Raw genomic sequence first — 24,340 nt, forward strand, 5'->3', positions numbered from 1 at the left:
ACCAGACACACGTGACCTGTACAATTCAGTGTATTTGTGTAGAGCATCCTCACATTGGGTTGGGGTCCTGTCCAGTACCACAAGCTAAGGAGGATTGGACTGGCCAGCACTCATAAGAACAGCCATATTGGGTCAGACCAATGGTCTGTCTAGCCCAGCGTCCTGTCTTCCAATAGTGGCCAATGCCAGGTGCTTCAGAGGGAATGAACGGGACAGGGGAATTATTGAGTGATGCACTCAGATGGGAAACTGCTAAAGAAAACCAATGGTGCTGGTGAGTCAGCAGGAAGTGCTGTGCTGTGGGAGCTGCTGGAGACATAGAACTAAGGTCACTTGGGGTGATCAGAGACCCTAAAGCCCTTCTAGCAAGTAAGGGTCAAATTCCAACCAGGATAACTACGTTCTGCCTCCCTAAATTCCCGCCGAGCTTTTTCAGCTGGGCGTTAGTGTCCTTCACTGCCTGTCCTAAACTGTCGCGTAGTGTTGCTGTGCGTTGTCCAGCAGTTGCCATGCTCCACCCCAGAGGGGTCTGCATTTCAGTACTAGATGAGCAATTTTCTATGCATAGCTAGGGCATGAGATTGCAAAGTTTTTTGGGATGGAGAGAGTTCTCAGTACAAAGAGCAAGCCAGGTATAATTTTTTGCCTGCACGTATTACTTATTAACACAAAATGCTTTCTGAAGGGACAGCATGGGGTGAGAGCGAGGCATGGAGAATAGCGTGAGTAGGGTAATGGTAGAATGAGGGAAGGGACAGGTGCGCTGGGATGAATGCCACACCAGGGGAGCATGGAGAGACGAATCATGAAGTGGCTAGGGCTTGGGGCCTGATCCAAAGGCCATTGAAGTCAGTGGGATGCTTCCCATTGACCTGAATGGCCTTTGCATCAGGCCCTAGATCCAGTCCACCTCTTGGTTCTTACAGGGACTATTCTCTATCTTGTGGCTAGTTTAATCTCTCCATCCTGTAAGGGCAGGTGACTGGGACATCACCCAGCCAGTTCGACACACCCAACACTAGATGGCTTTGCACGTGCAGGACTGACTTCCCGCTTCCCCAGCTGGGGAATGGGCCCCAGGCACAGCCAGCAGCTGTCCACCGCTGCGGCTGTGCTTATAAACATAAGGGCTGTGTCCGTCTGAGTGTGATGTGTGAGATGATTCTCTCCTCTCCCTCCTGTCCCACCGGGCCAAAGTGGGGCTTACCAAAATGAGGCTTCCACATGAGTCTAGCTGGTCACTGCACATTGGGTGAGGATCCTGGCTGGAGCCAGGAGGCCAGTGGAGTTAGCCAGCCAGTTGTGGCCCACTGTGTCTCATCAGGAGCTGTACATGCGATGGCTCTCCATGAGCCCCATGTGATCAGATGCGAGTGGCTCTGGGGTCTGCGACTCCAGTTCAGACAAAGACTGAGGACTTGGAGACCTGTCCTGCAGCAAACTGTAGGCTGCACCGTCAAGGTATTCTGGGGGACTTCTGGGCTTGCCCTTTCTGTGTCTCCGGTGAGACAGCGTTGTCACAGGTGGATCTCAGGAAGGAGCAGACTGTCTACTCCCCTTATCAAGGAATCATCTTTCTGGTCACAGTAAGGGAGGACAGCCATTCTGCATGCACTGAGCAGCCACCGGCAGAGGATGGCAGCCTTGCTGTGCTGAACACCTGGCCGAGGGAGGCTGTGGTGCAGCTAGGGGGTAGTTCTCTTGCAGGAAAATCCTAGGCACTTGTGTTTGTTGCAAGGTGACAAGATGAGGAGAGCACTACACCCATGCCAGGGACGAGCTCATCTAGTCTACCTTGTGGTGAAACTACACTACCTCGTCTCACTGTGTCTTCACAGTGGGCAGCTCACGGGTTAGTCATCACACGGTGAAAACACACCACAGCTGCTCCCTCTTCTTTCCAGCCCCAACCCCACTCTTTTCCCTACTGTTGAATGGCTCTTCTAATGTGATGGGAGCCAGAACAAACAGCTCCCCCGTTGGGCCAGTGTGGAATCATACCACCCAGCTGCATTTTCCCTTGCATGGATCACTCAATCTATCACTCCTACCTTGTGGATATCACTGTACCGCGCTGACTGCCTTATTCTTCCATGGCCCTCCAGTAACGTACCAGTACTGTAGGGTTGTGTGACGGGCCTCCCGATCAGAGAGGGGACCAAGACCTTGTCTGTTAAGAGGCTCAAGTTGCCAAATCTGCTAGTGCAGTGAGGCCTTGTCTACACACAGAAGTTGTACTGCTTTAACTATACTGGAGTAGTTAATGCACTACAACCCCTCTATTCCCATGGGGGGAGAGGATTAGCTCTACCAGTATAAGGCACATTTATATTGGAATGAGAGCACCCCCCTGATGGGTTGTACTGGGATAACCAGAGCAGTAATAAATAACCCCCATAGTCAGACAGGTACAAACGCTGAGCAGAGCATGCCGCAGTGGAGTTAATTTGCCCCTTCAAGCAGGTGAGTGGCCCACCAGGCTGTGACTGAGAGGAGCAATCTGAGATCCCTCTGGGCCTGCTTTGTAGATCAGCATGTTTTGGAAGCTGCCACTGTGGAAGTTAATAAGGGCTGGATTTGTAAAGGTCTTTTAGGCATCTAAAGATGCAGGTGGGCAGCTAGTGGGGTTTTCAAAACGCCTCACCCTTACCATTGGAAGCAATGAGCATTAGGTGCCTGGGTTCTCTTAGAAACCCTACTAGAAACCTACCTGCATCTCTTGGAGTCTTGAGAAATTTGGCCTTAAGCATTTGGAGTAGTTCTGCAAGGGAGAGTTAGGGTGGCTGCTCCCCCAAGCATCAGCGAGCACTGTGTGGTTACACTGATTGTCACAATAGAGGGGACTTTCCTTAGGGGGCGACAAATGCCAGAGCCAGGAGCACATGGCTACCAGCAAGCTGGTCAGCAAAGGGGAAAGGAAAACACAAGCTAACCAGAGAGGAAAAGTGAGTGGAGAAAGGGCACCTTCTTACTTCCAGGGGATCTTCAGCTCTGCTGACTGTAATCACGAACCTGAGGCTTGGTCTATGCTGAAAGCTTATACCGGGATAGCTATGTCAGTCAGGGGTGTGGAACCCCCCCCCCCCCCCCGTAGCAACATCACTATGTACACAAAACCCCCAGTGTAGATGCAGACCTGCCGACAAAGAGGGACCTGGAGTAGCTAGCCATGCTGCTGCCTGAGCTACCATGATTTCACTGCTATTGTTATTCGAGCTAGCTAAATCAAAGCTAACCCTTCCATGCTGCCATCACATCTTTGCCTGCAATGCAGGCATGCTCGCAGTTAAGAGGGAGCTGGATTCTACTCTGCTCTGCCTCAGAATTGTTTGCTACATTCCAATCAGTTGCACCTGTGCAAACCTCACGTGGGGTTGCACACGTGTCACCAAGGGCAGAATCTGGCCTGCAGAACCATCAGCATTATTGATGGTATGTGAAGGGGAGACCCAGCTAAACTCAGATCCCAGGTGAGTTTGCAGGACTGGCAGTCAGTGAGGAAACCATCTTTTACTTGCACATGGAGCAGGTTTGCTCTGGAAATGACTGAGGCTAGGTCTACACTACCCGCCTGAATCAGTGGGTAGAAATCGATTTCTCGGGGATCAAATTATCGCGTCTCGTCGGGACGCGACAATCGATCCCCGAATCAACGCTCTTACTCCACCAGCGGAGGTGGGAGTAAGCGCCGTCGACGGGGAGCCGTGGAGGTCGATTTTGCCGCCGTCCTCACAGCGGGGTAAGTTGGCTCCGATAGGTCGAATTCAGCTATGCTATTCGCGTAGCTGAATTTGCGTATCTTAAATCGACCCCCCCCCCCCCCCTGTAGCGAAGACCTGCCCTAGGACCCAATACTCAGGGAGCCCCATAATGCCATGTTCAGAGAGCCACTCCGGGGAGTAGAGCCCTGCTTTAAGGACAGTAAATAACTATGGGGTGAGAGGCAAAGTCCTATGAATTAAAAACAGGTGCAAGCGATGACTCCGCAAAACACTTAAGCCTGTGCTTAATTAGAAACACATGATTACACTGGCTCCAAGGGGACTTAAGCATTTGCTTAAACGCTTTGCTGAATCAGAGCCCCAGTGATGGGAAACGGAATCACAGGCGCCCAGATCCTAAAGGATATCTAGGTGCCTAACTTCCATTAAAATCTGTACATGCGATGATCGGGGCCAGATTCTGGATACCTTACACCTTATTTTACAAGTGACCCTGTTGATTTCTCTGGCCCATAATGAAGGGGAGTGAATAGTCCAATGAGTTCATTCCTGTGTATTTTTATTAAGTATCTGCTAAAGGAAGAGGACAGCAAGTTGGTGAGAATTGCTTACAAAAAACAATTGCTAGTAACTTCAAACTACAGCAGAGTAGCAGCAATGAGCCAGGGGCCTGATTTTTGTGGCAATAAATATGCTCCTAATTAGCCTGGGGCCACAGATCAGTTCATGTAGGTGCTAAATGACAGAATTAACCAGCACTGTCTCTGGCAGGATGGAGGGGGCGGGGGGCCTTCTGGAAAAAAATCCATTGACAGTGGTGTAGAGAAGAGCTGCAATAAAAGATGAAGTAGGCTCTTGACTGTCTTAGCAGAGGAGCTGCATACAAAGCAGGAGGCGGTCGTGGGATTGTGTGCTGCCTCTGTGTCTGTGGTCGACTCCAGCTGGAGATCGTGTGCTGACCCAGGAAAGGGCATGCTGACATACAGCAGCTGGATGCTGCTGACAGTGCTGGGGATGCTGAAGCCGCAGCTCTCTCCCCTCGTGTAATTACACCTTGAAGTGGGTATGGTTGGGACAATAACAGCAATGAGAGTTTGCATCCTGCTGGTTCAGTGGGCCTGTATCTGTCAGTATGGACCACTAACGAGGCAGGAGCACAGAGAAGACCCTCCAGAAGCAGTGCCGCCCCTACTGTCCTTTACCTCCTTCCCCTCTCCCACGATCCCTTCCCCTTCTGGAAAGGATTCTCTGTGTCTCTTGCCCAAGTGCATGTGACTGGCATCTGGAAATGATTTGTTTCTTGTCCGTGCTTCTGCGCAGGAGCCCGATTACAATCTGTGCTCTGCTCCCGTCTTCTCCCCCATGTCTGTTACCCCTGGCCTGCAGTTCCCTCTTGCTAAGATGGTGCCCCTCTGCTCTGATCCCCAACAGGGTGTGGGAACCATCCCCGTCCGGCCCATCTGTTATTTCATAACCTGGCCTAGGTCACCTCCCTGACCTCTGCTTTTCCAGTGAGAATCTGCCCAGCTCCCTTAATGGATATTCTTCTGTCCTGGTGCCATTGCTGCTGCCCTATGCTGCATCCCATTCACAGCAATAATCCTTGGCCTCTGGTACAGCACATGGGACTCCAGATGGACTCAAATGACAAATGATCCAGGCATTGTTAAGTTGATTTAATAGTACACTTCCTGAATTATAATGATAGGGAATTTACATTTCTATGGCATCTTTCTTCTTGGGGGAAACAAAGGCCTCCATAAAATATAATAGACTGATTTTTACCATGTAGAGCAGTCATTTTACCCACCGCTGAAATGCAGCCACCTATGGGGTGGAACATGGTGGACGTTTGAGCACCCAAGTAACACTGCACAACAGAAGTGGAGAATATCGTATATAAGGTTGGGTTTCTCCACTCTTTACCTACTGCTTGCTTAGGCAACCCCCCCTGAAGTCATGGAGAGGTTGGCCTAGTGAGATTACCAGAGTTGTGTTTTGAGCAGGTTAATGAATTAATGACATTCAATCACTGAGACAGCAGGTGTTTAGACAATGAGTTTTCCAAGTCCTCTGAATGAAGATGTGTTCATAGGGTCCAGTAACCTAGCAGTGGGATAGAATGCTTTCTGATTGGATAAATTTTCCAGTGCTCTAGCCAATTGGAAACGGGCATGGCCTAAAGTAATTTCCCTTTACTTTATTAAACTGATGGCGGTATATCAGCTGAGAGGGGTTTTGGGATTCTGTTTGTTTGTACTTTTATGAATGAAGTGGATTTGTTTTCATTTTGCTGGAAAGCTGCTTACTGCTTCATGCTCAATTTGATTGGCTGGCTGTAGTCTACCTCATTTAACAGCCCACACTGTCAGATCGTAATGACTTTTGATCACTTCTGATCTGGACTGGGTTCAAACCGGTGACCTAGGGGAGAAAGGCTTTGTATCCCATTACAGATCTGATCATGGGGCATAGGGCTGGGTCCTCAATGGGATCTGAACCCAGGACCTCTGTATCTAAAAGAATGAGCCTTTACTGCCTGAGCCAACAGACAAAGTCTGGTTGCAGTAGCGGAGTCATTGGTCTTTGTGGATGAGCCCCTGGAGGGGAACAAAGTCTGTGCTGTATTCATTGGCATGTGCATCCAGAGCACTTAAGTGCAGAGCGGTTCAGATTCCAACGTGAGGCAGTGTGTGCAATGTCCTATCTGACTGGCCAGGCTTTTTCCCCATAACCTGACTCCCCAGTGGGTTATGGTCCTGTATTGGTTCCGAGGAGACGCTATCCTTCCCAGTTATTGGTCTCAGTAGCAGATGAATTTAGAACCGATGGGCTAGCAGAGGGCAAGGAGTGCGCCGTTCTATGCTCCTCACTAACCAGCTGTTCCTTCTCTCTCCCCCCCGCCCCCCAGGATCATGGACAGAGATGAACAGGGCCTGCTCAAGTCACCAGTGCCCTTCCTCCTGGGACACAGCCTCTCCAAGGATGGGATGGACTCTTTCAGCAAGCATTTCGAGAGCATCATGGAGTCCCATCGAGCCAAGGGGACGTCCTACACCAGCCTAGATTCAATTGATGTTCTCTCCTCCCCAGCCCGTACCTGTGGTACCTATTTCACCTTTGACCTCCCAATCCTCACCCCGGAAATACAGGACCAGATCCGAGACAGCGCCAAGCTAATTGAGCAGAATTTTGCCCCTCTGGCCCACCTGGAGCCAGATTCTGGAACCAGCTCTGCCACTGATGCCCCCTGGACCGAGAGGGAAGAGGAGCAGGGGAGAAGGGGGAAGAATGGCTTTCACAGCCCCTGCCGCTCGGAGGACAGCTTTGGACTGCCCCTGACCTCCATCGTAAGGTGAGTGACCCAAGCTACCTCCATCAGAGTCGTTGAAGGCTGGATGTGTGTACCCACCCGAAAGAGGCATGCAGCCTGCCTGGGTTAGTCAATCGGCTTGAATCCAGGCCAGAGCATCTGGGAAGGGGGGCCATTCAGAATGCCGAACTCACGCTCAGAGAGAACATCCAGGGGCTCAGGCAGAGGGATTCATGGGGTAAAACAACTCTAGTAAAAGCAAGTTGTCTCCCTCTAAGTTCCCCGGATGAACACAGTTCGTGGTGGGCTAGCACAGGCCCTGTACCGTTAGCTGGCTGGCCACGAGAGGCCTTTGTGATGTCACTGCAGTTGTTTGTGTTCTGGCTGGGGGTGCTTGTGGTCTCCTCCCCCCCACTTCAGCATCATGAGGTGTCCCTGATGCTGAGTTACACAGGGAACCAAGGCTACTTGAGCTGGGAAGCAGGAGGCCTGGGTCTGCTGGGACCTTCATCCCTTTGGCCACAATAATAGCTATCATAGAATGGTCCTGCAGGTATCATGACAGAGAGGCCTATCCAAAGCCTGTGATAAGACTCAGAGCAAGAGCCCCCATCCCAGCTACAGAGACCTCCTACTACCACCACACCCTTCCCCACTGACAAGCAATGGCCGGTCCGCTCAGCAGCCAGAATCTCACAATCCTGTGTCAGCAGCTTCCTGGACCTGACCCCCACTCTTGGCCACCAAACCTCCCTGCATCCCCAAGTAGCCTCTTAGCATAACCCATTCCCAGCTTTCACGAGCATGTGTCACAAAAGGGTCAGGGCAGAGCTGGGCCAGCAGGAAATGGGGTGGGGAGGAAGTTATCCAGAGCTATTATGGATGAAGGAATCCACACTCCCTGGTTTCCCACGCGCTCCCTCTGGGGCTCAGGGAAGAACCCCATGAGTGGTGCTGTTGGGCAGTGGGCACTACGTAATGGTGACTGCAGTCAGTGACATGATCCCCAGCCCGTCTGGGAGGAAAGGCGATGTCTGTTTATGGGCTGTTCTTGACCAGGAGTTGGTCCTGGTTGCCCAGGGGTTCTCCCCTGGAGCCCATCTTTTAGGAGATGGGGGAGCTAAATTGCTGGTAGTGTTTTCATTTCAACTCATGATGGCAGGCGATGAGAGGGCAGTTACTGGAGTCATAACTCCTTGTTTTCCCCTTTAACACTGTGTCAGAGCATATCATTAAAGCACCATACACATGTTGACTAACACAGCACCCAGTGTCAGTGTTATCCTCTTCACAGCTGGGGAACTAGGCACAGAGAAGAGATGACATTTACCCCCAAGATCGCGTGGTGAGTTGGTGTCAGAGCTGGGAGTTCCTGGCTCCCAAGTCTATGCTAAAGCCACACCAATCTTCTACCACTTCTCTCTTGTTGAGGCTAGTTTGTCTAAGTAAGTGCTGTTTGTTTTCCTAATGGCTACCAAGGGGGCAATGCCGCCAGATGCTGAATCAATTTCTGTGGTTTGCTCTGCACTGCCTGCTTCCAGCGTACAGACGGTGCACTCTGGGATGCACAGGGGGAGGTGTGAGGCAGAAATGGATTGCCTTTTGCAAAGATCCACCTCAGCATATTGTGCAGCAATAGAGTCTGCTGTAGGGCTGTGTGGAGAGACACTGACTCTCAGCTGCTCTCCAGCACGGCATTCCTTTGGCCTGTCAGTGCTCTGCTGGAAGGGCAAACTTCTGGAGAGCTCTTAGCGCTCTACCTGTGTCTGCCAGGGCCGCTCGAGAGCCCTCCGCAGGAAGCTGTTCACCCAGAGAGGTGTGGAGACCATTTGTGTTTGGTTCTGCAGCTCGTGCTGCCTGACCCGTTTCTCCCGCATGAGGACTTCCAGGGCCAATAGAGTTTCTCTGCATCCCTCTGGGATTCCTCCCTCCCACCCATCTGCTTCCTGCCTTATCATCTCCATGCAGTTTCTCCCAGTATTCCTGGGCAATCCGGGGCTCTTGGTCTGTCTGGCCTTTCCCCTGGAGTTTTGTCTCCCAAGGCTTGTCTATACTTAAAATGCTGCTGCGGTGCAGCTGCCACTGGAGTGCTTCAGTGCAGACACTACCTACACCGACAGGAGAAGTTCTCCTAGCGCCGTCTGCACCGGGGCTCAGGTTGGCTTAACTGCGTCGCTCAGGGGGGTGGATTTTTCAAACCCCTGTGCTAGGGTGACCAGACAGCAAGAGTGAAAAATCGGGACGGGGAGGGGGGGGGTAATAGGAGCCTATATAAGAAAAAGACCCAAAAATCAGGACTGTCCCTATAAAATTGGGACATCTGGTCACCCTACCCTGTGCAACGTGGTTCTACCGACTTCATTTCCTAGTGTAGACCAGGTCTCAGCTACACGACTCTCGATTTTTCTCAGCAGCCCCAGAGCTCTTACTTCAGTCTCCTCACCCAGAGACCCTGTCTCCTCGGGGACCCTCAGTGTTGTAGCAATGCCTTATGCGAGGGCATCTCGCTCTGGAGCTAGTGCCCCTTGGCTCTGTTGCCAGCTTTGACACCAACCCCACATGGGTGAAGTTTCATTTTTCTAGTGACATTGAGCCAAACCCTGTTCCCACTGACCTCTACACAGCCTGTTGTATTCAGGAGGGATTCCAGGGGGTGTAACTTGGGCCGGCTCCAGGCACCAGCGCAGCAAGCAGGTGCTTGGGGCGGCCAACGGAAAGGGGCGGCACGTCCGGCTCTTCGGCGGCAATTCGGCGGCAAGTCCCTCAGACCTGCCGCCAAAAAATGAAGCGGCGGTAGTAGAGCTGCTGCCGAAGTGCCGCCGATCACGGCTTTTTTTTTTTTTTTCCCGCCGCCTGGGACAGCAAAAACACTGAAGCCAGCCCTGGGTGTAACCAAGAGTGGGAATGGATCTGCTTCTCTTCATCGTATCCTGCTTCTGGACTTAAAGGGCACTGGCTCCAAGGAGAGTAAGAAACGAGAGGCTCAATGTAGGGATCTCAAGCTGTATGGAGGGGCCTGGGACAGTCACTCGGCAAAATACTAAGCAGCCCCATGCAAGGATTGAGGCCTGTGCTGCAGGGACACAGCTAGGAAGAGGCAGAAGTGCTGCCTGCTGACCTTTCACTGTATTCCAGCTAGATCATGCTGAGTGAGGGGCCTGCCGTACTTTCTGCCAGGGGAAGTGATGGTCAGTGGTGCCTGCTGGTAACCGGACCATGTCTGTCTGTCCCATGCTCCTCATTGTAAACAAGGCTCAGATGTCTATGGAAAACCATAAAGCACAGATTGTGTGCTGTGCCCGGCTCCAGGGGAGGGGACGACTACACCATCCTTGGAATCCCTGGATTCTGGTCCTTGGTGTAAGGTAAAGCAGCCCAAGGAGCAGCTGGAGCACAAGGGTAACCTGGCCCTCACCCTTTCCCCAGGGCCAGGAGCAGCTACGCAGACACTACATCAGATAAGCAGCTACCCAGCTGCTATCCACCTTCGGAGCAGCACAGAGCAGCTGGGGTCGAGAGCAATCTCTAGTCCATAATCAGCCCAGATTTAAGGGGTGAGTTTAATTTGACAATGGGTGGGTCGTACCCAGTTATCTTGCAGCCCAGGGCCGTTACAGCCATGATCCAACCCAGCAGGAAGGGGCGAGAGGAGAGGGGATACAGGCAAGGAAGGCTGGGGGTAGGAATCTGGCAGGTAGAAGTGGCCTGGCAGATATTTTTCAAAGGGACTGGTAAGTAGTTGGGCAGAGGGAGTCTGCTCTGATATTATTCTCTGTGTCCCCCACCCATGCAAACCTCTCCAGCCATGTTACCGTCAGCAAGCCCTTAAGAGGTTCTGAACACAGTTGCACTAGTTGCACTGACTCCATAGTTGTGCGACACCCACATTCTTTGGGTGTCACAGGGTCTTACATCCCAAGTGTCTGCGGCCTCAGTTTCCCAATTGCTTCCTATCTCTTGACAGCTCCATCGCTATCTCCACTGTGGGGCTCTTGTGCAGATGCTGTCAGCACTTTGCTGCTCAATCACACACCCCTTCCAGAGCACATCATAGAAGATTAGGGTTGGAAGAGACCTCAGGAGGTCATCTAGTCCAACCCCCTGCTCAAAGCAGGACCAATTCCCAACTAAATCATCCCAGCCAGGGCTTTCTCAAGCTGGGCCTTAAAAACCTCTAAGGATGGAGATTCCACCACCTCCCTAGGTAACCCATTCCAGTGCTTCACCAACCTCTAAGTGACACAGTGTTTCCTAATATCCAACCTAGACCTCTTCCACTGCAACTTGAGACCATTGCTCCTTGTTCTGTCATCTGCCATCACTGAGAACAGCCGAGCTCCATCCTCTTTGGAACCCCCCTTCAGGTAGTTGAAGGCTGCTATCAAATCCCCCCTCACTCTTCTCTTCTGCAGACTAAACAAGCCCAGTTCCCTCAGCCTCTCCTCATAAGTCATGTGCCCCAGCCCCCTGATCATTTTTGTTGCCCTCCGCTGGACTCTCTCCAATTTGTCCACATCCTTTCTGTAGTGGGTGGCCCAAAACTGGACACAATACTCCAGTGGTGGCCTCACCGGTGCCGAATAGAAGGGAATAAACACTTCCCTCGATCTGCTGGCAATGCTCCTACTAATGCAGCCTAGTATGCCGTTAGCCTTCTTGGCAACGAGGGCACACTGCTGACTCATATCCAGCTTCTCATCCACTGTAATCCCCAGGTCCTTTTCTGCAGAATTGCTGCTTAGCCAGTTGGTCCCCAGCCTGTAGCAGTGCATGGGATTCTTCTGCCCTCAGTGCAGGACTCTGCACTTGTCCTTGGTGAACCTCATCAGATATCTTTTGGCCCAATCCTCCAATTTGTCTAGGTCACTCTGGACCCTATTCCTACCCTCCAGGTTATCTACCTCTTCCCCCAGCTTAGTATCATCTGTGAACTTGCTGAGGGTGCAATCCATCCCATCATCCAGACCATTAATAAAGATGTTGAACAAAACTGGCCCCAGGACCGACCCCTGAGATACTCCTCTTGATACCTCTAGACATCGAGCCGTTGATCACTACCCGTTGAGCCCGACAATCTAGCCAGCTTTCTATCCACCTTGTAGTCCGTTCATCCAATCCATACTTTTTTAACTTGCTGGCAAGAATACTGTGGGAGACCGTATCAAAAGCTTTGCTAAAGTCAAGATATATCATGTCCACCACTTTTCCCACAGAGCCAGTTATCTCATCATAGAAGGCAATCAGGTTGGTCAGGCATGACTTGCCCTTGGTGAATCCATGTTGACTGTTCCTGATCACCTTCCTTTCCTCCAAGTGCTTCAAAATGGTTTCCTTGAGGACCTGCTCCATAATTTTTCCAGGGACTGAGGTGAGGCTGACCGGTCTGTAGTTCCCCTGGTTCTCCTTCTTCCCTTTTTAAAAGATGGGCACTATATTTGCCTTTTTCCAATTGTCCGGGACCTCCCCCGATCGCCATGAGTTTTCAAAGATAATGGCCAATCGCTCTGCAATCACATCAGCCAATTCCCTCAGCATACTTGGATGCACTAGATCTGGACCCATGGACTTGTGCATGTCCAGCTTTTCTAAATAGTCCTTAACCTGTTCTTTCACCACTGAAGGCTGCTCACCTCCTCCCCATACTGTGTTGCCCAGGACAGCAGAGTGGGGGCTGACCTTGTCTGTGAAGACCGAGGCAAAAAAAGCATTGAGTACTTCAGCTTTTTCCACATCATCTGTCACTAAGTTGCCTCCCCCATTCATTAAGGGTCCCACACTTTCCCTGACCTTTTTCTTGTTGCTTACATAACTGTAGAAACTCCAGTTGTGTTTTGGCCTTCCTGATTACACCCTTGCATGTTCAAGCAATATTTTTATACTCCTCCCTAGTCATCTGTCCAAGTTTCCACTTCTTGTAAGCTTCCTTTTTGTGTTTAAGCTCACCAAAGATTTCACTGTTAAGCCAAGCTGGATAAAGTCCAATGGAAAGCTTTGTCAAAGAGGAGGCTCTTGCAGGGTGCCCTGACTCCAAATTAGTCTGTTTTTCTCTCCAATCTTCTTCCACAGCCAAACCCCGTTGACCAAGAGCAATTTGACTCCAGCTCTCACATGTCTCCTCCTGGGCTTAGTGAGCTGCATCATCCTAGAGAATCACTTCATTCCTGGTGGGTCATGAATGGAGATGTGGTTGCAGATATAGCTGGGACTTGGTGTCTTGCCAGCCTTGAAAATCAGGACTAGGACCTTGAACTGGGAGCCAGCGAGGGGAGTGGAATGCAGGAATGAGGGGGCAGTCCATCCTGTTGAGGATCCTGCTGCTGCATTCTGCTTGGGCTGGAGTCTCCACAGTGGCCACCTACCAACCCAGATACAGTTAGTTACACTAACCCAACACCTGTATAGATCGCTATGGCCAGGCGTTCCTCTGGGAGGAAGGACAGCATTTCCGAGCAAGCTGGAGGTAGAAAAAAGGCTTTTTCCATCGCTGACGTTATCTTGTTTTCTAGGCCACGTGCCAAGTTGTACAGGACCCCAAAGCTTCCAGCCACTTTAACGAATGGGGGCAGATGCCCACAGTCGTAGGGGAGGAGAATGCCTGGGCCAGTTCTTCAAAGTTTTTTCCCCTTTGGTCTTATCCCCATTGGCTTTGAGCCAGCTGCTTTTCATCTAGATGCTGATCTTCTTCAGGCATTGCGATATCCTTGTGATGCTGTTGGCTGCATCTTTGGAAAAGATGATGTGGTGCTGTGCTTCATCCAGGTTTTGCTGGCAGCAGAGTCTTTGGCATCTCACTGCCTCTTTAAATGGTCTCACATAGATATTGAAAAGAAGCAGGATCAGGATAAATCCCTGTAGGACTCTGTGCTGAGGGCTCTATCAGAAGAGAAGTAGTTATCCATTACTTCTCTTTGGGTCCTTTTTGAGAGGAACGACTGTAGCCAAAACAGTGCCGCATCTACACCAGCTGTGTCATGTTAACAGCTCTGCAGTATGTTGTGATCAGCTGTGTCATAAGCTGCAGAGGCCAAGTACCATGAGCATTGAGATGTAACCTCTATCCATTGCCTGCGGAAGATAATTTTTTGTGCCACTAGGCTTGTCTCCATGCTGTGTCTTGGCCTGAAGCCCACTGGCCAAGCATCTAGGATGTTGGTAGGTCCCCGTGTTGGAGCATGGTTTCCACCACTTCCCCAGTGATTTTCCCCAAGAATGGGAGGCTGCACCCAGGACAACAGTGGGAGAATTCTTCTGCCTCAAGCTTTCAGAAGTGGACTAATGCATTCTTCAGAGAAGTTGTAAGCCTGGCTACCCTGCAGAAGACATAATTTCTGTTAGCAGTGGACACAGCTACTGAAAGCCAGGGAAGAATGACTAAGAAGGGCATAGATCTATCCACAGAGGGTGGTTTGAGTATCCCAAAGAAGTGCTTTATCATGTGTGATGGAGTGGCTAATGCCATCCAGCTAGATTTAATAATACTGCCTCAATGAGTTCCTCCCTTACCCAGCTGTTGTATTCTGACGTTGGATGAGAGCTGCTTGCAGTGGCTGGTGCTTGGGTCCAGTGTGGATTAGCTCTGCAGGCCGTGAGTTTGCAGCTTCAGTGCTGATGGAACACTGGGTTCTCTCTGCTCCCATTACAATCTTTAGGCTGTTGGTGGATGGATTTGTAGTGTGGTTAGTGCAAATAATGTTCCAGTGTCTGCCTGTTTGGGTCACTCGCCTCGATCTGTGAACCAGGGTGATCTTCAAGGCTTGGCCCTAAGACTTGAAAAGTGGTGATCATTAGATGATCTACCAGCTCATCACCAAGCTGGGAGGCTTGCCTGGATAATGTAAACTGGTAGCGTAGCAGATTCTGCAGCTGCATTCGAGCCTCTGAGCCTTTTCCAGTGTCCTGGTGAGTTATAAATCCCTTTGGACATCAAGACATTTTGATTTTAGATGATCCACAAGGAGAAGAGATGGGCCTAAGCCAAAACCCTCCATGCAAAAAGCCCTGAACTCCGGGACAATCCTGTTCCCAATCTGGATCCAGCCTCTGATGGTCAGATCTATTTCTAAGTAACTGCAGTTGCTTGGGGGCTTGCTTAGAGGGCAAGATACTGCATGGCAAGACAGGGTGTGACGCCACAGTGCACCAACTTGCCGCAAGCTGGCGTGCCGTAGATCCACACTCTGGCTTGCTGCACAGTAACTTCCCCAAGCCCTCGATTTCCTTTCCCCCTTCAGTGTTGCACTGAACCAACTTGCTGTCCTGTTCTCCCTCTTCTCCAGTAGGTGGCGCTTCCTGTTTGTAAATGTGCAGCCATGCAGCCACCCTCCAGATTATAGAGTGAGGTGCAGGTCTCCTCTGTTCATCAGGTAGCAGCTGCATGCCCCCCTTCTGTACGAGGTGCCAGCCCCGGTTAAGTTCCAGTGGGCCTCTTCCCCTGCCCCTGTAGGGGATCCAGTTAATGAGGGTTCTCTCCTGGCCAGGGTAGAGAGGTTGGTTCCTCCTCCTGCATGTGTGGAGGCAGTCCCACCCCTGCATAGGCACAGAGTGCTACACAGCGTCCCTGCCCCATGGAGCCAGAGTGGGGGATGTGACAGGCCTGGCGGGGTGTGTGGGTGAGAGCAGATCCCACTCTGCCTGCAGTGTGTGGGCCGTTACAGGCTCTCGCCCTGTCCAAGGCAGGAGACAAGGGCATCCGTGCCCCTTCCCATTCTGGGCTAAGGGGCTGTGCCTGGTGTGGGGCGCTCCCAGTTATAGGGTGTCACTCCCCTCTTGGGGGGGCAGGATACAGCATGTCAGTGCGTGCAGTGGGGCATGGGGGGCAGGGTACAGGTGGCCCCTCTCCGTGATGGAATGGGGGACAGGTCCCATCCTTGCAGGTGGGGAGCTGGTTGTGGGGAGGACACTCCAGTTGGACGGAACTGCTTGCCAAGGGCAGACAAGACATTGTGCTGGAGAGATGGAGAGACTGGAGCTGTGGCTGCCATGGCAACAGGAGGCAGGGGGGCCGGGGATTGAGCAAGGCAGTGTTAGCCAGAATTTGCAATTAGTGATCAAGATCCCAGGGCTTTGCAGTGCCCCCTGGTGTGATGGGGAGTCTGGGAATCCAGGGTCCTGGCAGAATGACGCTAATACCATATGTACCATGCCAGAGCTTCTGGCTCCTTCCATATGCAGGGGCTGGAGATCCCTGGGGACTGAACCCACATAGACAAAAACAGCATGCCACGTAAGAGATGCGTCTAGTCCCAAACCCCACAGTTCAGTGCTGTATTGCAGGGGCTCTGGTCCGCTATTTAGCGGGTCTGACCCCCGGTGCCATGCCTCTGATGCTGGGCTCAGGCCCGTGCCACAGACAGGGCTCTGCTTGACCTTCCCAGGGGCCTGGTGTTCTGGATTGCTTTCCTTAATGACACTGAGGGGAAGGGAGAGCTGGCACTAATCACACTAATTGTATAACGACACCACAGAAGGAGGCGATAGAGCCACGCGCCAGAGGGTCCTGGCAAATTTGGGGCATCGGCTGAAGCGAGATGAGGCCGGATGTAAAGAAGGGCAGGCAGGAAAGCATGCTGGGGAAGCAGCAGCTGGGCAGGGAGAGGGGAGTCAGATGCTGCGGTGATGGGCAGAGTCCTAGAAGCCCTGGCTAGGGAGAATCAGCCATGGACAGAAACCTGAGAGAGAATGGTCATGGAGATGTCACAAGCTGGGCTTCACCTGGCAGGGGGCTGGTGGATGGCTATGGACACTATGCCATGGCTCTGGTAAGAGGGCCAGCGAGCTCCCAGGGCTGATGCCACCACCAATGCAGAGGAGGACACAGCCTTTGCTAGTACATGGGGGCATCCAAACAGCATGCCCAAGAAGGGCGAGGGTCATGGGAGTAAATTCGGTTGTGTGCATGCATTGAGGTCCCTTTAAATATTGGGACAGTTAGAGGATCAGACCTCTCCCTCCCAGAAGCCAGTGCAGGACTGTTTTCTCCAGGGCACTCCCTGGGCAGGCTGGTTAGCTGGCTCTGTGGGACGCTGAGCCCAGTGTGGGGCTCTCAGCACTAAGAGAGAGAGATGCAAGCCACTGCAGCGATGGAAAGGGCCATGGGCGAGAGGATGTGTGCAGGGGCAGGGGGTTGGAGGGTGAAGAGCTGGGGAACAGAGTGGGATGGGGTGACAGGAGGGAACGGGAAGAAGGTGAAGCAGGGACGGGGGCGGCGTGAGGAGTGGAGGGTGATAAGACAGGCACACGGGAGCAGGAGGGGGCTGAGGTGAGAAGCAGCGGGAGAGTTTGAGGATGGGGGTGTGGCAGCAATGTTAGCAGGAGGCTGGGACAGGGCGAGAGGGGCACCGGGGTGGGAGAAGAACGTTGGAGGAGGGTGACAGGATATAGGTGTTGGGGTGGTTGGAGCTGGGTGGCAGGATACAGAGTGTCTGGGTGCAGTGGGCGGTTGGAGGAGGGTGGGGTGATGGGGTCAGGGAAGGCAGGGTGATAGGTTGGAAGTGGCTGGAGGATACATAAAGGATGAGAGGATGGTGTGATGGTGGGTCGGGGGTGGTTGGAGCATGCTGGTGATGGGTGTGTGGGGTAGTTGGAGGGGGGTGGGGTGATGGGGTCGGGGAAGGTAGGGTGATAGGTTGGGGGTGGCTGAAGGATAGATACAGGATAAGCGGATGGTGTGATGGGTGTGTTGGAGGGAGGAGGAGGGCAGGATGATGGGGTCGGGGGTGGCTGGAGGATAGATATGGGATGAGAGGATGGTGTGATGGTGGGTCGGGGTGGTTGGAGCAGGGTGATGATGTGTGATAGGAGGAGGGTGAGGTGATGGGTGCAGGGGGTAGTTATGGAAGGAGGGTGAGGTGATGATGGGTGGTAGGAGGAGGGTGTGGTGATTATGGGAGGAGGGATGCAGGGGAGGACGAGGACCTGGCATGCTAGGGCCTAGGGGGCTGAGGGTATGTCTACACTACGAAATTAGGTCGAATTAATAGAAGCCGGTTTTATAGAAATCGGTTGTATACAGCCGATTGTGTGTGTCCCCACATAAAATGCTCTAAGTGCCCTAGTCGACGGACCGCGTCCACAGTATCAAGGCTAGCGTTGACTTCCGGAGCATTGCACTATGGGTAGCTATCCCACAGTTCCCGCAGTCTCCGCCGCCCATTGGAATTCTGGGTTGAGATCCCAATGCCCGGATGATGCAAAACAGTGTCGCGGGAGGTTCTGGGTACATGTCGTCAGGCCCCTCCCCCTCCGTCAGAGCAACGGCAGACAATAGATTCGCGCCTTTTTACCTGGGTTACCTGTGCAGACAACATACCACGGCAAACATGGAGCCCGCTCAGCTCACCATCACCATATGTCATCTGGGTGCCGGCAGATGTGCGACTGCATTGCTACACATCAGCAGCAGCTAACTGCCTTTTGGCGGTAGACGGTGCAGCATGACTGGTAGCCTTCATCGGCGATCTGGGTGCTGGCATCTGTGGGGCTGGCGGCCGTAGGGCTGCATTGCACCAGCCCTTTGCCTTTTGGCAGTAGATGGTGTATTACGACTGGTAACCGTCCTATTACAAGTTGGATCATCGCACATTAGCAGAGTCTTCCCTGAGTAGCAGATCGTGCAATAGGCCTGAAGGCCATCGTAGTACACTAACTGCCAAGCGCCCAGTATTTGCTGCCAAGCACCCAGAAGATGCCGAGGGCTATCAGTCATGCTGCACCGTTGCCTTAAGATGTAAAAAATAGATTTGTTCTGTATTCATTTGCTTCCCCCTCCCTCCGTCAAATCAACGGCCTGCTAAACCCAGTGTTTTCAGTTTAATCTTTGGGGGGACCATTCTGTGTGACAGTTGTTTGTGTTTCTCCCTGATGCACAGCCACCTTTCTTGATTTTAATTCCCTGTACCTGTACGTCATGTCGTCACTCGGCCCGTCCTCCCTCCCTCCTTCCCCTGGTCCGTCAGATACTAGTTTCACGCCTTTTTTCAGACCAGGTGCCATAGCTAGCACTGGGATCATGGAGCCCTCTCAGATCACCGCGGCAATTATGAGCACTATGAACACCACGCGCATTGTCCTGGAGTATATCCAGAGCCAGGACATGCCAAGGCGAAACCCGGACCAGCCGAGGAGGCGATTGCAGCGCGGCGAAGAGAGTGATGAGGAAATTGACATGGACATAGACCTCTCACAAGGCACAGGACCCAGCAATGTGGAAATCATGGTGTTACTGGGGCAGGTTCATGGCGTGGAACGCCGATTCTGGGCCTGGGAAACAAGCACAGACTGGTGGGACTGCATCGTGCTGCAGGTGTGGGACAATTCCCAGTGGCTGCGAAACTTTCGCATGCGTAAGGGCACTTTCATGGAACTTTGTGACTTGCTTTCCCCTGCCCTGAAGTGCCAGAATACCAGGATCAGAGCAGCCCTCACAGTTGAGAAGCGAGTGGCGATAGCCCTGTGGAAGCTTGCAACGCCAGACAGCTACCGGTCAGTCGGGAATCAATTTGGAGTGGGCAAATCTACTGTGGGGGCTGCTGTGATCCAAGTTGCCAGAGCAATGAAAGACCTGGTGATATCAAGGGTAGTGACTCTGGGCAACGTGCAGGCAATAGTGGATGGTTTTGCTGAAATGGGATTCCCAAACTGTGGTGGGTCCATAGACGGAACCCATATCCCTATCTTGGCACTGGAGCACCAAGCCACCGAGTACATAAACCGCAAGGGGTACTTTTCAATGCTGCTGCAAGCCCTGGTGGATCACAAGGGACGTTTCACCAACATCAACGTGGGATGGCCGGGAAAGGTACATGATGCTCGCGTCTTCAGGCACTCTGGTCTGTTTCGAAAGCTTGGAGGAAGGGACTTTCTTCCCGGACCAGAAAGTAACCGTTGGGGATGTTGAAATGCCTATCGTGATCCTTGGGGACCCAGCCTACCCCTTAATGCCATGGCTCATGAAGCCGTACACAGGCAGGCTGGACAGGAGTCAGGACCTGTTCAACTATAGGCTGAGCAAGTGCCGAATGGTGGTGGAATGTGCATTTGGACGTTTAAAAGCGCGCTGGCGCAGCTTACTGACTCGCTCAGACCTCAGCGAAAAGAATATCCCCATTGTTATTGCTGCTTGCTGTGCGCTTCACAATATCTGTGAGAGTAAGGGGGAGACATTTATGGCGGGGTGGGAGGTTGAGGCGACTCGCCTGGCCGCTGATTACGCGCAGCCAGACACCAGGGCGGTTAGAGGAGCACAGCAGGGCGCGGTGCGCATCAGAGAAGCTTTGAAAACTAGTTTTGTGACTGGCCAGGCTACGGTGTGAAACTTCTGTTTGTTTCTCCTTGATGAACCCTCCACCCCACCCCACCCCCCGGTTCACTCTACTTCCCTGTAAACAAACCACCCCACCCTCCCCTCCCCCTTCGAGCACCGCTTGCAAAGGCAATAAAGTCATTGTTACTTCTCATTCATGCATTCTTTATTAATTCATCACACAACTAGGGGGATAATTGCCAAGGTAGCCCGGGATGGGTGGGGGAGGAGGGAAGGAAAAGGACACACTGCAGTTTAAAACTTTAACTCTTATTGAAGGCCAGCCTTCTGATGCTTGGGCAATCATTTGGGGTGGAGTGACTGGGTGGCCGGAGGCCCCCCCACCGTGTTCTTGGGCGTCTGGGTGAGGAGGCTATGGAACTTGGGGAGGAGGGCTGTTGGTTACACAGGGGCTGTAGCAGCGGTCTCTGCTCCTGCTGCCTTTCCTGCAGCTCAACCATACGCTGGAGCATATCAGTTTGATGCTCCAGCAGACGGAGCATTGACTCTTGCCTTCTGTCTGCAAGCTGACGCCACCTATCATCTTCAGCCCGCCACTTGCTCTTTTCATCCCGCCATTCAGCCCGCCACCTCTCCTCTCGTTCATATTGTGCTTTTCTCATGTCTGACATTGACTGCCTCCATGCATTCTGCTGTGCTCTATCAGCGTGGGAGGACATCTGGAGCTCCGTGAACATATCGTCCCGCGTCCTCCGTTTTCTCTTTCTAATGTTCACTAGCCTCTGCGAAGGAGAAACATTTGCAGCTGGTGGAGGAGAAGGGAGAGGTGGTTAAAAAAGACACATTTTAGAGAACAATGGGTACACTGTTTCGTTACAAGGTCGCATTTTTCCTCTGCCTGCCGGTTTGGTATGAGAGATCACTCACGCAGTGCCAGGCAACAGATTTCGGCTTGCAGCCAGCCATGGTAATCCACAGTCTTTTGGCTTTTTTAACCTTCTTAACATGTGGGAATGGTTTCAAACAGCAGCGCATTTCCCATATCAAGGATGAATTGGGTTGTCCATTTAAAATGGGTTTTCAATGTAAAAGGAGGGGCTGCGGTTTCCGGGTTAACATGCAGCACAAACCCAAGTAAACCACACCCCCCCACACACACACACGATTCTCTGGGATGATCACTTCACCCCTCCCGCCACCGCGTGGTTAACAGCGGGGAACATTTCTGTTCAGAAGAGCAGGAACGGGCACCTCTGAATGTCCCCTTAATAAAATCACCCCATTTCAACCAGGTGACCGTGAATGGTATCACTCTCCTGAGGATAACAAAGAGAGATAAGGAATGGATGTTGTCTGCATGCCAGCAAACACCGGGACCATACGCTGCCCTGCTTTGTTATGCAATGATTCCAGACTACGTGCTACTGGCCTGGTGTGCTAAAGTGTCCTACCATGGCAGACGGGATAAGACAGCCCTCCCCAGAAACCTTTTGCAAAGGCTTTGGGAGTACATGAAGGAGAGCTTTCTGGAGATGTCCCTGGAGGATTTCCGCTCCATCCCCATACACGTTAACAGACTTTTCCAGTAGCTGTACTGACCGCTATTGCCAGGGCAAATTAATCATTAATCATTAAACACGCTTGCTTTTAAACCATGTGTAATATTTACAAAGGTACACTCACCAGAGGTCTCCTGTGTGCCCTGAGGGTCTTGGGTGAGTTCGGGGGTTACTGGTTCCAGGTCCAGGGTGACAAATATATCCTGGCTGTTGGGGAAACCGGTTTCTCCGCTTCCTTGCTGCTGTGAGCTACCTACATTACCTCCATCCTCATCTTCCTCGTTCCCTGAACCCTCTTCCCTGTGTGTTTCTCCATTGACGGAGTCATAGCACACGGTTGGGGTAGTGGTGGCTGCACCCCCTAGAATGGCATGCAGCTCCGCGTAGAAGCGGCAAGTTTGCGGCTCTGCCCCGGACCTTCCATTTGCTTCTCTGGCTTTGTGGTAGGCTTGGCGTAGCTCCTTAATTTTCATGCGGCACTGTTGTGTGTCCCTGTTATGGCCTCGGTCCTTCATGGCCTTGGAGACCTTTTCTAATACTTTGCCATTTCTTTTACTGCTACGGAGTTCAGCTAGCACTGATTCATCTCCCCATATGGCGAGCAGATCCCGTACCTCCCGTTCGGTCCATGCTGGAGCTTTTTTGCGATCCTGGGACTCCATCACGGTTACCTGTGCTGATGAGCTCTGCGTGGTCACCTGTGCTCTCCACGCTGAGCAAACAGGAAATGAAATTCAAACGTTCGCGGGTCTTTTCCTGTCTACCTCGTCAGTGCATCTGAGTTGAGAGTGCTGTCCAGAGCGGTCACAATGAAGCACTGTGGGATAGCTCCCGGAGGCCAATAACGTCGAATTCCGTCCACACTACCCCAATTCCGACCCGCAAAGGCCGATTTTATCGCTAATCCCCTCGTCGAAGGTGGTGTAAAGAAACCGGTTTAAAGGGCCCTTTAAGTCGAAAGAAAGGGCTTCGTCGTGTGAACGTGTCCAGGCTTAAGTCGATTTAACGCTGCTAAAGTCGACCTAACCCGTAGTGTAGACCAGGCCTCAGAGTCTCCCCAGCGCGGGGCTGGATCCTGCCCAGGGTGTGTAGCAGGTGGAGGTGCTGCAGTCCATCTCCCAAGCGTGGAACTGACTGTACCACTGTGCGGAATTGGGTGAGGGGGAAGTTGGCTTCTCAAAAGTAGGAGGCAGGTTGTACCAATTGCTGCTCCCTGTCGGGGGATCGGAGTCTCCTGGCAGAAGGGGCTGGCTGTAGCATGAGGAGAATCGGGGGTGCAAGACCTGCAGTGGTCCAGGACCCTGATCTCATCCGTGGGCTCCATGCTTGTACTGGAGCAGGGGGCCACGGGCTCAGTGGGGGCCCCCTCTGGGCAAAGACGGGGCGTCAGCTGCCATCCTCAGCTCAGCTCTGCTTGTGTGCTAACCAGGGTGTATCTGATTTAGGGCAGAAAGTGTTGCCTTGAATTTGGAGGACGGAGAAGGCCCCCACCCCGTGGGAAAGTCTCCAGGCTATGAAACCTGCTAGGAGCCGGGGAAAGCAGTTTTCTGCCAGCTCCTGCAGCCTAGCCGCTCCGGAGGGACTCGGGGAGCAGGGGCTTGTGGCTGCCTAAGGGGCCTGCACTCGGCTACTGGATCCCAGCACGCAGTTCCGGTCACTGGGAGGTGTCTAGGTCGAGAGCTGAAGGGCAGCAGGAACTTTCTCAGTAGTGGCATGGGCTGGAGGCGGCAAGGTCAGAGAATGGCAATAGGATTCCTCAGGAGAGAGCGAGCGTGTGATTCAGGCTGTCACAACAGGGTGGGTCTGTGAGCACACGTGTGTGTGACAGACACCTCCAGAAGGGGAAGAGAGAGTGACACACACAACAGACACGTATTTGGGGATAGGGAGGGTTAGTGAAACACGGTCACAGACAGGAGCGCTCAGACATACGTGTGGAGACGGACACACTCAGATGCATGTGTGTGCACACTCTGACCCCTCCCCAGAGATGCTTGTAGTCACACACAGGGAGAGACTGTGACAGCCAGAATGGACATGCTCAGCGGTAAAGACACCTCCTCCCCCCCCACCCCTCCCCCACCCCGACACACAGGGCTAGACAGAGAAAAGCACACAAGCACAGACACTCGGGAGGGAGAGGCAGGCTGAGCGAGCTGCGTGCACAGGGAGACCAAGCAAGGGGCTCACATGGCGAGAGCAAGACTTACACAGAACAAACAAGACACCCCCCGCCCCCAGAGCAAGTGAGCTGGGGGTGGGGGGGAGCAGAGAGCATGAGAGAGGCCCAGATGGCCACACACATAGGGAGGGGAGACGGGCTGACCTGGAGGGTGCATGGGAGAAGATGGGGAAGGGAGGGAGCCAGCCAGCAGGCCTAGGCAGAAGCAAAGGCGGGGCTCTGGGATCCCGGGAGGGCAGCGAAGGGGAGGAGGCCGAGGACCATGTGTTCAGGCTGGAGGGAGAGCATTAGACAGGGCCTCCA

General features: G+C 52.7%; 1 protein-coding gene across 2 annotated transcripts in view; it reads left to right on the forward strand.

Annotated features, from left to right (window-relative positions):
* The window catches only part of PSD (pleckstrin and Sec7 domain containing), a 90,727-nt gene that overhangs the window by 13,946 nt on the left and 52,441 nt on the right, over positions 1-24,340 (forward strand). For both annotated transcript variants that reach the window (XM_042850189.2, XM_005285534.5), the window contains exon 5: positions 6,634-7,077. In XM_042850189.2, the coding sequence (XP_042706123.2) occupies positions 6,634-7,077 (444 nt within the window). The remainder of the gene's footprint in view (positions 1-6,633; positions 7,078-24,340) is intronic.

This window comes from Chrysemys picta, chromosome 7 (genome assembly GCF_011386835.1).
Source record: "Chrysemys picta bellii isolate R12L10 chromosome 7, ASM1138683v2, whole genome shotgun sequence".
In the NCBI taxonomy this organism is placed as follows: domain Eukaryota; kingdom Metazoa; phylum Chordata; order Testudines; family Emydidae; genus Chrysemys; species Chrysemys picta.